Genomic DNA, 15,786 nt, shown 5'->3' with positions numbered 1-15,786 from the left:
CAGGCTGCCATGTGCCAAATGTTCTGTAAGGTCTGTGGTGCACATGTGCAATAGCATCACTCACTGGAGCCACACAGTCTGGTGCAGGGGACCTGCTCTTGCATTTCTTTTTCTCTGAAGCTTAACTACACTTCTTTAGAGCCAGAAAGGAGTATCCCATCTGGACTTGGCTTATCCCTACCACATGCCCAATATCCACACTGAAACACCTTGTCCACAAAACACCCAGCTTTGAAGACTTGGTGAGATGCAGTGTCTACCCCTTCCTTTGATATCTCCTTCCAAAATGTGTGCATTTCCCTTTTAAATGTGTCTGGCTTCATTGTCTGACTCCTGTCACATCTCCCTTTGCCAATAGACCAGCCAGAACAAAGGTGTAAAAACCTTGCAATGACTCTATTTCCCAATGGATATTGCAGGGGTTTTTTTCGGTTGTGGGGTTTTTTTTTTTGTTTGTTTACTTTAGGTTTTTTTTTCCCCTACTGGCATCTGCAAGAGCTGGAACAGTCTCTGCATGTGGAATAATCATTGACTTTGGGTAATTTGGAGTCCTGGGCACTCTCAACATACTCTATATAGGCAGAGGTGATGCCCAAATAGCAAAGCCATGATAAATTCCCCATTAACCTCTGACCACTTCACAATTTGTGTTCACTGCTACATCTCCCCCTGGGGCTTTATTCCAATATTTCAAACCTCTAAATTAGAGTTTCAGCCAGCCACAGAAATGGAGCCAACAGAGAAATATTTCCACTTTCCTACCCCAAGTGCGCAATTTCTGCTGAGGGCTCTTTGGGTCCAAGGTCCAGGTCAGGTCAAGATGATGTCTGGCTGAGGGACAGTTTTTCTGAACTTAAAGTGTCCCAGTTTGGAAGCTTACTGCCTCTGGAGTGAGCAAATGAGACCCTTAGACATTGACCTCCAAAGGCTGAAGGTGCTGGGCTTGACCCTGAAATCCCTGCTCCACTCCAGGCACTGGAGGTTGGCCAAGAGCTCCAGGGACTCCAGAATTTCATCTTACAATTTGGCTCCTGGTGTCAACTATGGCATTTGGCTTCAGAGGTGAGAAAAGCAAAAAAAAAAAAAAAAAAAAGCCCCTATTCGGTAGAAACCAGAAAACCATTTTAAAAATAAAGTCTCTGGTAGATTCATAATACCAGACCGGTCTGTGGTGCAAAGTGAATTTTGCAATATTTTCTTCTGTAACTTTTAGTACACAGCCCCAGCCATACGCATGCCCTGCCCTGCTGTCTCAATTGGATGTGTGCAGTTGGCATATTTGCCCCCAAAGCTGAAAATCACACGACCCTTTTTTTATTTTAATGACTGATAAAGTTTGAAAGAGGCAGACTGTACAAAGATTGTCCATACAAGGTTTGAAAATGCCACACAAACTGACATGCAAGGCCACGTTTGATCTGTAGTGCAAATAAAATAAACAGAAATGGAGAGTTTTAAGCCTAAAATTCCTTTGATCTTTGAAGCACCCTGGCTTTACAAGTACAGCTGCCACATGCCACAAACTGGCATATGCATCTATATGCTTATAGCTATATGTATATTTGTACATAATATAAAAACCTTCTGTGTTCCAAATAGAGGGGAGTAGCTAATTGTAAGACTATGGTTTTCTTCTTTAAACATCCTCGATGTGTGTGATGTGATGTTTGTGATGATGAGTCCAAATCCTGTCCCACTGAAAAAAACCAAACCCAAATTCAAAAAGAGCGGGACCTGGTTGAATTTATTTAGACTAAGGAAGTCTTTGCAACACATGCAAGGCACAGTCAAACCCCCAAATAAATGGCATGCAGTAGGGCAGAGTGACTCTTAGGAGCACTTACAGGTACCCTGTGGAGGCAAAATAATTCCTCAAAAATGCAAAATAATCTTCTCAAAAATGCAAAACCTACTGAGGCACGGCAAGGCAGCACAAGGTGCAGACAACATATATGGCCCTACTTAAATAGGGCATAAGGTGTTTTCCTAGGGGGAAATTTCACACCAATTAGGAAGCTCTGCAGATGCTCAAGAGGGAGCTGATACCCAAGGCAGGATGAGGACCCCAAGATTTCTGCAAATCCAGACCTTTGGATCATCTCACATGGTGCATCCAAACCCAGTGCTGTCTTCTCAGCACCGTGGCTGAGGGCTGAGGCCTTTCCTGCTGCATCCTCCATGCTGGGCACTTGACTGCAGTGTTTGCCCACGCAAATCTCTCCATCAGCACCACTAGAAATTTGCCTCTAAAGGCAAAAGCTTTAAAGGGCAGAAAAAGCCACCCCTTCTGCAATAACTGGCACTAAGCTCTTGACTGTGTGATACCACACTACTGAGCAGGATCACAAAGGGTGGAAGGCACCAGTGGAGAGTGTTATCCTTAGTGTGGAAGACTGTGCTGGATGGGGAATGCAGATCTGCTTCTTCTAATCCACTCACCCTCTCCTCAAGGGTCAGGAATACAGCTGCCATTTGAAAAAGTGCTATAGCACAGTATCTTATGGCCAGCTTTAGAGGAGAAGCATGCAAACCCAGTATTCAGCTCCAACTTTGATGCTGGTTCCAGTATTGCTGTCATGGCATGTGTTAGGAGTGTCCCTTCACCAGCACAGGGAGCAGAGAAGGACCAGGGGCTCACAACTGAACCCTGCTCTCTGCCATGCTCCTAATGCTGCTGAAATGGGGAGTAGCTTAATACCTACACTGCTGCAGTAAGTTGTGTCCCATAGGCATGAGATATGAGATGTAGCCCTTAGTATCTCCTAAGAAAACATTCACTTACTGCCTTTTTAAAATAAAGGTCTTGCACTTCTGGTATAAAGGCTCTTTAGGCTTGTTTTTTTTCTAATGAAATCACTCAATAAACCACAGCCATTAAGAACTTCTGCCCAAATCATGTCTTATATTCCAACAGAGCCCTCAGTGCTCATATTTAAGTCTCCCTGAAGCTGAGAGGATGCATAGAAAGACCTGGATTTAGCTTTCAGGGACCTCATAAATTTTTGTTAACGAACTTCAACTGAAACCTCCTGCTGAAAAGAAAAAAAAAAATTAGCACTGGGTTGCTTTCTTATGACCTCTACAGGAAGTCCATTGTGAGGGATGGTCTTCCTGTAGAGGCTGTAGCATGGATTTTCTACTGCAGTGTTTGAGAAAGCACCAGAGTGTGCTATGAGGAGTTGGTAAACTCCATGTGAGTAGGAAGCTCTCCCTCTTCTACTCCCTCCTCTTCCTCCCCTTCCTCAGTGTTACCCGATGGCTCCAACCAGTGCAGGGACAGAGCCACTGATCCAAGTAATTAAGGAAAAAAAGGGACTTTTTGGAGCAGCATGATTTGGTGAAGGAGAGGAGGAGCTTTCGTGCTTGGCTTAATCAGGGCCCCATCTCCCAGCCCTACGGCTGAGCAAACAGGGAACTGTTTGGTTTGCTGGGGATTCAAACAAAGCAGCAGAAAAACCACTGCAGGTCAACCCAGAGCAAATAACCTTCAGAAATGTTCAGAGGAAAGCAAAGCCTAAAGCACTGTTTTGTTTCAGGTTAAAAGAAGTGTTTCACTTTCAGACAGAGCAGGTGGTTTGCTGAAGGACCCTTTTGTGAAACAGGCTTGAGAAGGAAGCAATTTCAAACTTAAAAACTGGCATATTTCAGATTTTTGGGGTGTTTTTACCAGCAAACCAGTGAAACTCAAGTGAACAGCAAAGAACTGGAGCATTGCTGATTCTGCCTTCTCTAAAGTTCGGGTGCTAAGGGGTTGGGTGACTCCTTGGAGTGCAGCAGAAGGAAGGGGTGAGCTCCTGCAGACTCTTTTGGCACCCAACCCAAAAGAAGTTGGGTCCTTCTGCAGCTGCATCTACAAATGAAGTATTTCACCTCCATTTCATATCTTCTCCTCCCAAGCACCCTGAGGCCAAAGTTCATTTTTAGAGGCTCACGAATCATGCTTTGATTTACAAAATTTTCTTCTAAAAAGGTTTGTGCTTAAGAAACAAATGCAACCTTCCCCTTCCCACACCCTCTCCCTCCCCCCTGAAATAAAAAAAAATGTAAAGTGAAATGGATTTCCCTGTGAGCAGAGAACTTTGCCACTGAAGGTGACAGGGGGTCCATGAGATATGATCTGGGCACTGCAGACCCTCATAGTCAGAACAGAAGCAGTGGAAAAGGCCAGTTTCTGATGGAAAGGTTGGGACCAGCAGAACCTGAGATGATGTTAGCAGGTTACACATGGCTAGTGTGGAAGGACATACAGATAAATGACCTCCAGGTTAGAAGAAGTACAGTTGGTCACATACTACAATGAGCATATTCTGAGTATGGCATCTATAGAACCTGAAAAAAAAAACCACTTTTATTTTCTTTGATCAAAAATACATATAGAAATGCCTGTTTCAAGGAAAATATCATACATTTTTTTTTCTTGTTTAACAAAATAAATTAAATATACATGACTTCTGTTTAAACTCTATATAGAATTACAAAGGTTTTATATTTGCAATTGGATTCATTTCCAGTCCATATAGTTATTTAATATGGTCCTTATTTATTTTCTCTTCTTACTGTTGTCTGAACTGTAATGAAGTTGTAGCATTTCCAAAATGTTATCTGAGGGGAGGGGACAACCACACACAACCTAGGTGAATATTTCTCAAATGCATTTTTTCCTATAAGATTATTATTTCATTCTCTGTTTCTTACTTCTTTTTTTCTAATATTTTTGTGTATTTTCCATTGATGTAGAAAATCCAGTAGCTTGTCACTGTGAGCCATCAGAGAAGGACAGCATATTTGACTTCTTCACCATCAGCAGTTCAATTATTATTATTATTAATTATTATTATTTCTTAAATATAAATATAAAGTTGTTCTGTACAATGTTCCTCTTTCCTTCTCTCCTTTTTCCTGGCAGTGACACTGAGTCCTAGGACCAGGGAGCAGAGCACTTGCAGTCGGATCTGAAGAACCTTCTGTGGGAAATGCATCCAACTTGCAGAAATGGACCAAAGCAGCTCAGTTAGAATTTCAGACCAAATGGTGGCATCCATCATTTTGCATGGTGAAAAGAAATTAATTTTTCCTGTTTTTTTTTTCCCTTGGAAGAGGTGAGTTGGTTTTGTCTCCTGGTGCTTTGGCACTAAACCTTGGGTACTTTAGAGCTCAAGTCACTCAGAGGGAACAGGTTCTACTGCATGTTCCTGAATGGGACAGATTTGGGGACTTCCCTCCAAAATAAGAGATTTGCAGCAGGCACAGGAACAGCAATGCCATCTGTAAAGCACCATGATTGCCTCTTGCTCTTCATGCTCCTTTTAGCAACACAAGGAAGGAGGTGGTGGTTCATGTCCCTGTGTCCTGTCTCACTTGTTGCCACTTAAACAGTATCCAGGAAGGCTCTGCTGATGGGGGTGGCTGCTTCTCTGCTGAGATTTGGAGTTCCTTCATTATTCCTTGGCTACATCCTGATTGCAATAATTAAAAAAAAAAAAAATCTCTTTTCTCTCTCTGTCTTTCTCTATTATATATATATTTATATAGATAGATATAGATATATACACATATATATATACACACATACACACACGCATATACAATTATATATATATGTATATATATATATTTAAAATTATATATATAATCTTTTCTGTCTGCTTTGCCTGTTGCTGGCAGTGTGAGCTGACTTGGAGCAGTCTCTTCTGAGGTACCAGGAGGAAAAGCCCGAAGGAGCCACAGGGCCACCCTCTCAGCACTGGTACTGAATGTGCTGGTGCTGATGGACTTTGCCTTCCACGTGGGAGTGGGTGTGGGTGTGGATGTCCGTGTACATCTTTGGGTACATTTTGGATGCCATGGCAGGGGCCAGAGCAGGCCCTTGGGACAGTAAATGCTGCTGCTGGGCGACGTATTCCTCATAGTTTATGGAGGAGATGCAGTCTTTGTCGGGGACTTGGGAGACACAAATCCTGTCCCGGGGCTGTGGTCGGTGCACGGGGGCAGCAGCTGGTGGGGAACAGGGTTTCTTCTTGGTCTGGCAAAGCCACAAGAGGATTGTCCCAAAGATGAAGACAGCTCCTGCAGGGATTCCGATGATGACGGGCCAGGGAAGGCTGCTGGCTGAGGAAGGGGGCACAGGTGCACTGGGAGGCTTGGGATCTGGACATCAGGGGGAGAAGGGAGACAGAAAAGAGTTAATTAAATGCAGGCAAAGTGAATTCAAAACAGATGTCACACTTGGGCTGGCTTTTGTACAGCCTGTCTGGCAACCCTGCCAGACCAAGTAACAAGGGAGAAATCAAGCCAGCACACGATGTTTGGTAACTGCTTTGCTTTTCAGGGCTCCTGGAAGGACGAGCAACTCATTTTCTCTGGTTTAAGCGTTGGGAGGGGAATCTTTGGGGATTTTTAAAAACATTTTGATCCAAGTTTTAATGGATGCACTACAGCCAGCCCACAAGTGTTTCCTGACACCCTCACTCTGTGATGGAGTGGGCTTCACTGCCCAGACTGGAGGACACAACATGGGATGTGTCAGCAATACCTCCACGTCAGCAGGAAGAAGAGTTGGGTTGTGCACAGCAATGACACGTTGCCCACTTTTCTCTGTCAGGTGTAGCTGTGTCTGCATGGGCTTCAGACTCCTTAGCATCCCTGTCTAGCTATTCAGCAATGTTCTGCTGTAGGAGGCAGTGTGAATGGGATGTTTTGGAGGTATTGTCTTGAGTTTCTTGTGTGGCTGGGAGAAAGGCTGAAGGATAGCAAAAATGCTGGTGAGTTGTTGTCCACTCCTTGGTACCCAAGCCATAGAAAACTAAAAGTTTACACGGCATTAAAATATGTCCAGCTCCCTATGCTGAACGGGCTCTGACTCCACCAGCCTCTTTGGACCTGCTGTTGGCTTTCCAAGGCCAGAAAACACAGCTACTGGATGAGATAGGATGCTTCAGAAAACATCTTTCACACCTACCTCCCCCCTCCTTGCTCTCTGTTCTTGGCAGCCAGTACATCCCTGGGTAGCTGCTCCATGTTCTCCATCTAATCTCTTGATTTATAGACCCAGAAGGAGCCTTGGGGAAGGATCCTAGCTACCAAAATCCCCATCTAGATAGCTACCAGCTGGGATTTCCAAAGCTGAGATTTCCAAAGCCCAGAAAACCACATAGGCACAGAATTCAGCTTTCAGGGAGACACTTGAGAAACTTTGAAAACCACAGGCTGTCCAAATCACCCAATACGTTATCTTCAATCATGTATCACTTAACTGTCCAATCAAACTTCTTTAAGACACCAATGTCTTTTTCTCTCCTTGATAAATAATCCTATGGCTCATTTGAAATGTTAAATATATACCAGTGGTCTCTTTGAAGTCAGAAGGACCTATACTGTTGACCTCAATAGACAAAACTTTGATTCAACAGCACTGGCAATTACAGAATAATTTAGGCTGGAAGAGAAATCTGAAGGTCATCTGGTCTAGCCCCCTGCTCAGAGCTAGACTGACTCAGACTACTGACCCATCAGCTGACCACAAAAAACAAGTCTTCATGTTGGCTGAGCTGAAACAAAAGTGTTTTGCTATTCATCCAAGCTGTTCTTCAGAGCTGGCTATATCAAATCTGGTGGATTTACAGGGAAAATGGTGTTTTTCTAACTCATGGCCTTGCAACCACATCTTGGTCTCTGAGGGCAAGCTGGATTCTCCTTCTCCTTGACTGCCAATAACAACAGCCCTGCAGGCTCTGGTTTTGCTATGAGGCCTCATTACAGTCCCATTTAAATCAATGGAAAGTCTCTCACTGATTGCAGTGGGAGCTGGATCAGTCTCCCAGGGTGCAGAAACTCACAGAGGCTTTGAGTTACCTCCCACCCATACAGACTTTTCCCTGGGATTGACAGCCTTTCTAGTTGCAGTTTAGTCCTAAATCTAAGACATTCAGAAAAAGATACCAGGAGCATTCTCTTACTTTACAACCTGTTTTCAGTGACTCCCTATGGCTGCAGAGATGCAGAGCTTTGTTGGTCAGTGAGCAGAAGAATCCATGCTGCCCTAGCTACTGGAGTCATGAGTATTTTCCTCACTACCTACACAGAAAACCAGTCCTAGCAGCCAGAAAGAGATAATAATCTCTGTTTTTCACTGGTGTCTTATCTGGAGACATCCCATTAGACCTGAAAGCTAAAACATTCTGGTATTGACTCCAGCTCCTGCACTCTCTTTGCTGTGTTGGCCTTGTGGTGGTGAACGGAAGAAAAAGCTGTAAAACTGATTTTTGTCGTAAGACTGGTGGATCTGAAGCTATATTAGGATGGCAAGATGAGGCAGAAAGAAATGTCCTTTTCAATAAAAAACATTTATTGAGGCAGAACTGCACAGCCAGGAGGCAAAGGAGTCAGTGACAAAATGAGGATGGTGTGACTCAAAACCACTCCATACAGCCTCAGCTGGACATGGCCACCAGCTCTGAATCCTGGGGAGAAAGAGGCAGCTGTGAGTTTGGTACAAGGGTCCCCAGGGGTTCACTGGGTAAGAATTTAACTAATCAAGCATTCTCTCTACACACACTTGTTCTTTTCCTTTCCTTGTGACCAGGAGAGTTTTTATTCTTCTCTCATTTTATGGGCCTGTATCATTGTTTCCTTTTACCAGTAAAAGCAATATAAATAAGATCAAGAGAAAGGAGAAATGTAAGGGAAGAGGGCTGCAAACTGTGCTGCTATTCAGTTTGCCTCTCATGTCTTCCACCCTATCACCAAAGTGACCTAATGCCTGCAACTGCAGTATTCTTCCCCAGCTCTTCTTCCAGAGAGAAGCAGATCATTCACTTTATTCCACCTCACTGGAATCATTCCACATGGAGGGAGAAAAGGAAACATCATCAAGAGGCTTTCAGCTGAGGCTCGTTTAAATCAAGGTTGATTTCACCCCTCACTCATTCTTATCAGAACCGGGTTAGCCTAAACCAGCACAGCATCACAGGGGGCCACGGAGCCCAATGGGCATCAGTAGCCATGTTAATAAATACCAGGATGCTATTGGGTCACACAGGGGCAAAAAGAGCAATAACTCACCTGGCAGGACAGTGAGAAAAGCACTGCGAAAGCTGTAGCCCATGGTGTTTGCTCCTAGGCAGATGTACATCCCTGCATCCTCTTCCTTGGCTCGAGTAATCATCAGTTTGTTCAGGTAGGAACCATCAGGACGAGACCAGACCTCCCCCGTGGGCAGCACAACAAACTTCTGTCCTCCAACATCAATGGTTGAGTTGTACTTGCTCTCCGTGCCATATTCCACCCTTTTCAGCCACTGGATGACAGGTTTGACATCGCTGCGGACCTTGCACTGGAAGGATGTGGTCCCACCATAGTCCACTGTGGTGTTGACAGGATGTGTCCCTGTCAGGATAGGTTTGGACCTCGTCCTCTCTGCACAAAAAAACAACAGGGAGCTCCATGAAAAAAAAGTTGTTTGCCAATCTCATTAACTTGTGATTGCAGATACATAGGAAAAAAGGCTTAGGAGAGAGATAAAATAATTGTCTGGTCCAACTCCCTGCCCCAAGGCAGGCTCTCCAGATAACTCCTCCATTGTCTGAGGTTAAGCAAATCTTTTCTCATGCTGAGCCTCAATCTTCCTGTTTCTAATGAGGAATTTACTTCGTCTGCATCAGACTTGGAGAAAAGGTGCTCTTACATTTTGGAAGATTTTCTTCATCCCTCTCTTCTGTATACTATACAACCCTTCTGACTGCAAGGTAAACAAGGTCCTAAGCTTCTCCTACAGAAGCTTTTATGCTTCTGCTGTGTTTCTGCTCTCTGAGGTAACTCATGAAACATTTATATCTGGGTATTTGCAGTGGTATTACTTGGTACCACATGTCAGACATGGTCTGTGTGCTCTTAGGCAAATACAAGTCTAGTCTGAACTGATGACTTTCCCCATTCCCTTGCTTTACACTGCAGCTATGAGATGATAATGGGGATCATCCTTCCTTCTACTCCTACTTATCCCTGTGTCTCAGGACCACATGCCAGAATAATGGGATATTAATGGTGCATCTTAATCTACAGGGTCAGAGCTGTCTTGACCAGGGTCTTTCTTGAGTCTTGACCAGAGGAAAAGAAATAACCTGAGATGAGTCAAAGTCCAAAACTCAGGTCAGGATTAAATTTGTCCATAGATCAGGTCTGAACACCAGTTAACTGAAGTGGATTATTTCACTGTAAATGTTTCAATGTAAAGGACCCTAACACTGTCTTATCAATGTTCATAAATACCTGAAGGGAAGGTGTAAAGAAGACAAAGCCAGGCTTTTTTCACTGGTGCTCAGTGACAGGGCCAGAGGAAGCACAAACTGAAACACAGAAGGATCCTTCTAAACATCAGGAAACACTTTTTTTCTGTGTGGGTGATCAAGCACTAGCACAGGTTGCCCAAAGAGGTTGTGGATTCTCCATCCTTGGTGATATTGAAAAATCACCTGAACATGGTCCTGGACAAGTGGACACAGGTCACCCTGCTTGAGTAGGGGAGTTGGACCAGATGACCTCCAGAGGTACCTTCCAGCCTGGATTACTCTGTGGTGCTGTGTCTCTTCCCACTGTGATCTGGGAGGACCCAATTTACAGGTGAATATGACAGAGCCTACAGATTCTCAGACACAACCTTGGTATTTTAATAGTTTATCTACCAGTACATATCTATTGAGAGTCCAGACGAGAACCACTGTGGCTACCCTCAGTTCAGGGACAGGGGTAAGAGGGATGGGTAAAAGACACTTTGGTTATCCTTTTACTATTTGCAAATGTTCCCCAAGAAGAGACAAAACAGTATATGAAAAGGCTCCCTCTCTCATGTACTAATGGCAGCTGTGGATATTGTCTCATATTTTGTCTCCAGTCCTTCAGGAAAGATCTGTTATCTGTTGCTGGGCCTGTTAGCTGCCAGGGACCAAACTGGGGACCAAACAGTTGGAAGTCATCCCATGCCATGTCATCCACTGCTGGGGGAACTGGGAAACCACAGGCACTACTCAAAGAACTTCAGTTCATCCTCACCTCCCTGCTTTTATTTCTTTCTTCAGTCTACACATCCCTACATTCACCATGGAGCAAATTTTTGTGGAGGAAGAGCTAAGAGGGATTTTGCTTTTCTAGCCAATAACAAAATATTTTCTTTCTCATGAATTTTTTTGCATCAAGTCTCAGCTGATGAAAGAAACAAGATGGTAGGAAAGAAAATCAAACTCAAGAGGTTCAGAAGACCATCCCTTGCAGCCTTGGGTTGTGTCAACACCACAAAAAGTCGAAGGAAAAATATATCCCTCATTCTGAGGAATGTTTGAATATTATTTTTTTTAGTGCTAGCATCAGAGGAAGCAGTCAAAGTTTCCAGACAAGGAGGTACTGCAAACCTATATCCTAGGCATGGAGATAAATTAAGGTATCACAGTGGGTGGTAACTGCTGGCAATCATCAACTGCATTTAACTGCACACCCTGCTAAATTGAGCACATAACAAAACATCTCCCACCAGCACTGGCTTTGGATTGTGAGGAAGGAACAATGGACCCTCTTTTAAAAACACAGGATACTTTCAATAATGAGGGCTCTAAAGATGTGCTTGGGAAACAAAAATACCATAGTGGTCTCTATAGGCTTTGCCTTGGGACTAAGAGCAGGAATCACAGCTGGGGAGACTGAGACTAAGATAAGAAGGACTTTGGAGTGGAGGCTCAGGAGGAAAAAAAAAAAAGGAGGAAATTGAATAAAACCTGAAATGCTCCAAAGAATTATGTTAAAAATAGAAAGATGTCTGAAAAGTGCTTAATGCCCTTATCTCCTTGAGTCTGGTTCCAGCTTTGGTTACTGTTTTCACTCCTAGCCAGCAAAAGCTAACGAAAACAAAGGTTACATACATCTTTAAGTTGATAAAGACCAAGATAAACAGGAACACAGAAAGGGGTTTGTTCCTGGTGCTGTCTGGTTTTGATGAAGTGAAAATGCCACAGCTGCCATTAGGATGGGGCTTGATTCATTTCCCTGCCTCTGCTCCTGGTTTTAGTGTAAACACATGTTTTTACTGTCTCCACACAGCTGCATCTTTATCAATCCCAGATGTCCAGCAGGTTTGTGCCTTTGGAGCCCAATGGAGCTCCCCACATGTGATTTTAATTCCTACAATTCTAGAGAAAGGACTTATCAGAGAACAGATCTTTACCTTTAAGAACAATCTTTCACACTGGGATAAACTTTCTCATGTTAAAATGTATGCACAGACAAACAACGTGCTTTCCATGTGGATGGAAACAGCCCTCTGTGCCCCTGTTCTTTATTAATGAAGGTTATTCAATCTTCTCTCCACTCGGCTCATCTTCTCCACTTTCCTGAGCTGGCTGCTCAGTAATCATTTCCATGACAACTTCTGATGATGTCATGGACAAAGCCCAATGATTTAAGAAGAAGAGCTCTTCTCTGGTCGACTTAGGTAGGATTTGAGCATAATTATCTTTAGTAATAATAGGGGAAACAGAAGATTAGAGGCCAAGAATCAGAGTAGCTAAATAGTAAGAAGATCAATTTAATCTACCCCACCACAATGCAGGGTAATCCCCCACAGCTCATCTTCTAAGGGCTGAACCTTTAAACCTATGTAGGCATCTAAAGATACAAGACAGGACTCTAGTGGGATTTTTTTTTTTTTTAGTATCTCATTTGTACCCACCTGAACCTTCAGATGTCCAAAGGTTTTTTAAAAGCTGACCCTAAAGCCTTGTCTCACTTTAGTCATAAGATTTCTACTAATTGCCTTGGGAGAATTCTCTAATGAAGTGGGCCTGCTATTACAGCTATCTAGATTAAGTTTTCAGTTACTGTTTTCAACCTATTACTACTCTGACAGAGTAATCCGGGCCATCCTAAAAACTTCCACTCCTCCTCCATTGTACTAGAAAGGGCTTTCTTAGTTTGTTCTCAGCTTGTCCTTGAATTGAACTGGGAAATGGTGAACTTTCACCATGCAGGTGCTCTCAGAGATGACTGTTTCCCAAGTATCACTCCTCATTTTGGGTGTGAAAGGACCTAAAGGATTGGCTAGTTCCAACCACCCTGCTACTTGACCAGGCTGCTCAAGTTCCCATCCAACTTGGTCTTGAGCACTTCTATGGATTGATTGAGCACTTCAGGGTGGTTTGAACTAGATGATCTTTAGGGACTCTTCCAACCCACACCATTCTATGAGCTTCAATAATGTTTTTTCTGCTGTTTTTAACAATTCCCCATTTCCATGTCCAGCTATCAGCCCTGCACACTTGCCATCACACTCTCATCACTCAGCCAGTTCTCTTTGCACAGTTCCCCCCCCAGCTTTTCCACCCCAGCAGCTTCACTTACGGATTACTTCAACTTTGTACGTTGCGTTGATTTCCCCGACTTTGTTAAAGACTCGGCAGGTGTATTTCCCACTGTCCTCTGGCTTCAGGTTCTTCAGGTTCAGCGTCCACTTCTTCTTTTTGTTCTCCCCAATCTCTTGGGGTGTCAGGGGCTTATTGTCCTTCAGCCACGTGATGTCAGGCCGGGGGTTCCCACTGGCCACGCATTTCAGGCGGATGGAGCTGCCAACAGGACGGGCGATCACTCTCCGTCTCATCTTGGCAGGTTGGGTGAAGCGGGGTCGGGCTGCAAAAGGTGTGAAAAATTGACTGTGGTGAGCAAAAGGTGTGCAAAGAAAGATACTTCTGTCAACTGTGATGGACAAATTTGTTTGAGAGACACCCGGCAGCCCCACTGGTACCAGTATCACTGTCTCTCATATCTGCTCCAACTGATTTGCTTAGAAAGGAGGCACTAGCCAGCCCGAGGCAGCTCAGTGGTTATTGGACTGCTATGGACACAGCATTAGCCATCAGCATAACACCACACTGGTAGTTCTCAGTCTCCATAAGGCAATTGAATCATAAAATAATACCCAAACCACTTGACTGTAGCCGAAAGCAAAATGCAGCCCCATAATCACATTAACATTGTTACCCCTTTCTGTGCCACAACTGCAAGCCCTTAGCTAAGACCTAAGAAAAATCTCAGGCTCCTTGACAAGCTGATGAAGCTTAATGCTCTGAAGATGTTTTGCTCCTTAGTTCTCACTGCCTTTAATAGGACTTATGAAGAGCCAACACCTTTTCAATGACAAGCAAAGTCTTAGAATTGCACCGGATTTTTGCACATTGATCTGAGCTGAAATGTATGCAATTCATTCAACAGTAATTTATGAAGCATTCATGTTGAAAGGCCCAAAGAAAATAAAAAATAAAAAAATAAATTTAAATAAATTTAAATAAATGGGAAGATCCAATTAAAAACACTGAGCTTGGTACTGGGAGATACTTTACGCCAGTTTGTCCCCAGAATGGGGGAAGCTGAAGGAATAGGTGCTGGTACACATTCATGGAGTAAAGTAGGTACCTTGTCCCTGAATGAAGATCACCAGTACTTCTAATGGCAGTGACAAGAAGAACAGACATGCAAGGTCCCCACCTGACAAAATCTGAAGCTTATACTATCAACTTCACCTAAGTTTAGTTCAGATTAAGTCAGAATTCCTGAGGCAAAAGAGGTGGCACCTTTACACCCTAATAGCTATTCTGACAATTCAAAGAGTCTTCTTGTAAAGTTGTTACTTGGTCTAACAAATCAATAGAGTAGAAAAGATCTTTGCAAAAACTTTTAAGACAGCTGAAACAATAGATCCTGATCTGTTGCAAGGTTAAAGCTTGTCTAATAATTCAAGCTTGTCTGTACTTCAAATTACAGATTTTTCAGTTACTTCAATCCAATGCCAGTCCCAGGGCACTTCTAACTGCAGTCTGCTGCTGAGATCAACACCACTTCCGACTCCCACTTGGCACTCTCCTCCTACACCCAAAATACTCCTGGCCAAATTCACCTCTCTTTTTATTTTGGCAAAGTCAGTTTCTCCTCCAAGTGCATTCAGCATCCTCACAACAGATTTCTCTCCCTGCTTTTGAACCCTGTTCCTTGCTTACCATAATCTTACTCTTCAGCCCAAAAAGGCAGTCATCCAACATCCTGGTAAATTCTCCCTGATCCTATTTTGTGGGAAATAAGAGAAATAGGTAATAAGTGGCCTACTGGGTTGAATTATGCCCATCACCACTGGCCTATACCACTGGCAACTGAAGAGCCACATCCTCAGTCGCATATAACAAAACCAAGCAACCTAAGAAGGTTGAGCTTTGGGTATCAATATGTTTGCCACGGGGCAGCTCAGTGGGACTCTCTGTGTCCTCTTCAAACCAGGACACCCTACTACAGAGCCAGCCCTGCTGCCCAGAGCTGAAGGCCAGGAGGCTCTGGGATCGAGGAGCTTTGGTCTGTGGAGGAGGCTGGTCTGAAGCTTCCTCTCTCCAACCACTGGGGAGCTACAGCTATTTGCCCTGTGAGGTCTGTGAACACATCCCTTACTTCTCACCTCCCTGCAGCCTTGCCCAGCATCCCTCCCTTTTGGAAGAAGACACCCTTTGGCATACCCCTCTCTTCAGAGTCCTTTTCCATCGGGAAAACCATCTGTCACAGCAGGCTTCCCTTGCCCCCTTGGCTGTCATTTTGGGTCTCAGCCATTTCATGCTATTTCAAACTCTTGCTCAGAAATGCTTTACTCTCTGTACAGAGGCTTTCATGTGTAATCTAATGAACGGGAGCAACTCTGGCACTGAAAGTCCTTGCCATGACAGCTGAGCAGCAAGTGTGACATCCTGACCCCTTGCACAGGTCCTGGTGTGT

General features: G+C 43.9%; 1 protein-coding gene across 8 annotated transcripts in view; it reads right to left on the bottom strand.

The window, feature by feature from the left end:
- Positions 1–1,298: 1,298 nt before the first annotated feature.
- The window catches only part of FGFRL1 (fibroblast growth factor receptor like 1), a 175,231-nt gene continuing 160,743 nt past the window's right edge, over positions 1,299–15,786 (bottom strand). For all 8 annotated transcript variants that reach the window (XM_071753240.1, XM_071753244.1, XM_071753241.1 and 5 more), the window contains 3 exons: positions 13,381–13,665; positions 9,061–9,414; positions 1,299–6,147 (listed from right to left, as the gene is read on the bottom strand). In XM_071753240.1, coding sequence (XP_071609341.1) covers positions 5,738–6,147; positions 9,061–9,414; positions 13,381–13,665 — 1,049 coding nt within the window. In that variant the 3' untranslated portion in view covers positions 1,299–5,737. The remainder of the gene's footprint in view (positions 6,148–9,060; positions 9,415–13,380; positions 13,666–15,786) is intronic.

The sequence above is a fragment of the Heliangelus exortis genome, chromosome 10, assembly GCF_036169615.1.
Source record: "Heliangelus exortis chromosome 10, bHelExo1.hap1, whole genome shotgun sequence".
Lineage (NCBI taxonomy): Eukaryota > Metazoa > Chordata > Aves > Apodiformes > Trochilidae > Heliangelus > Heliangelus exortis.
This window is presented reverse-complemented; position numbering and strand designations above follow the sequence as displayed.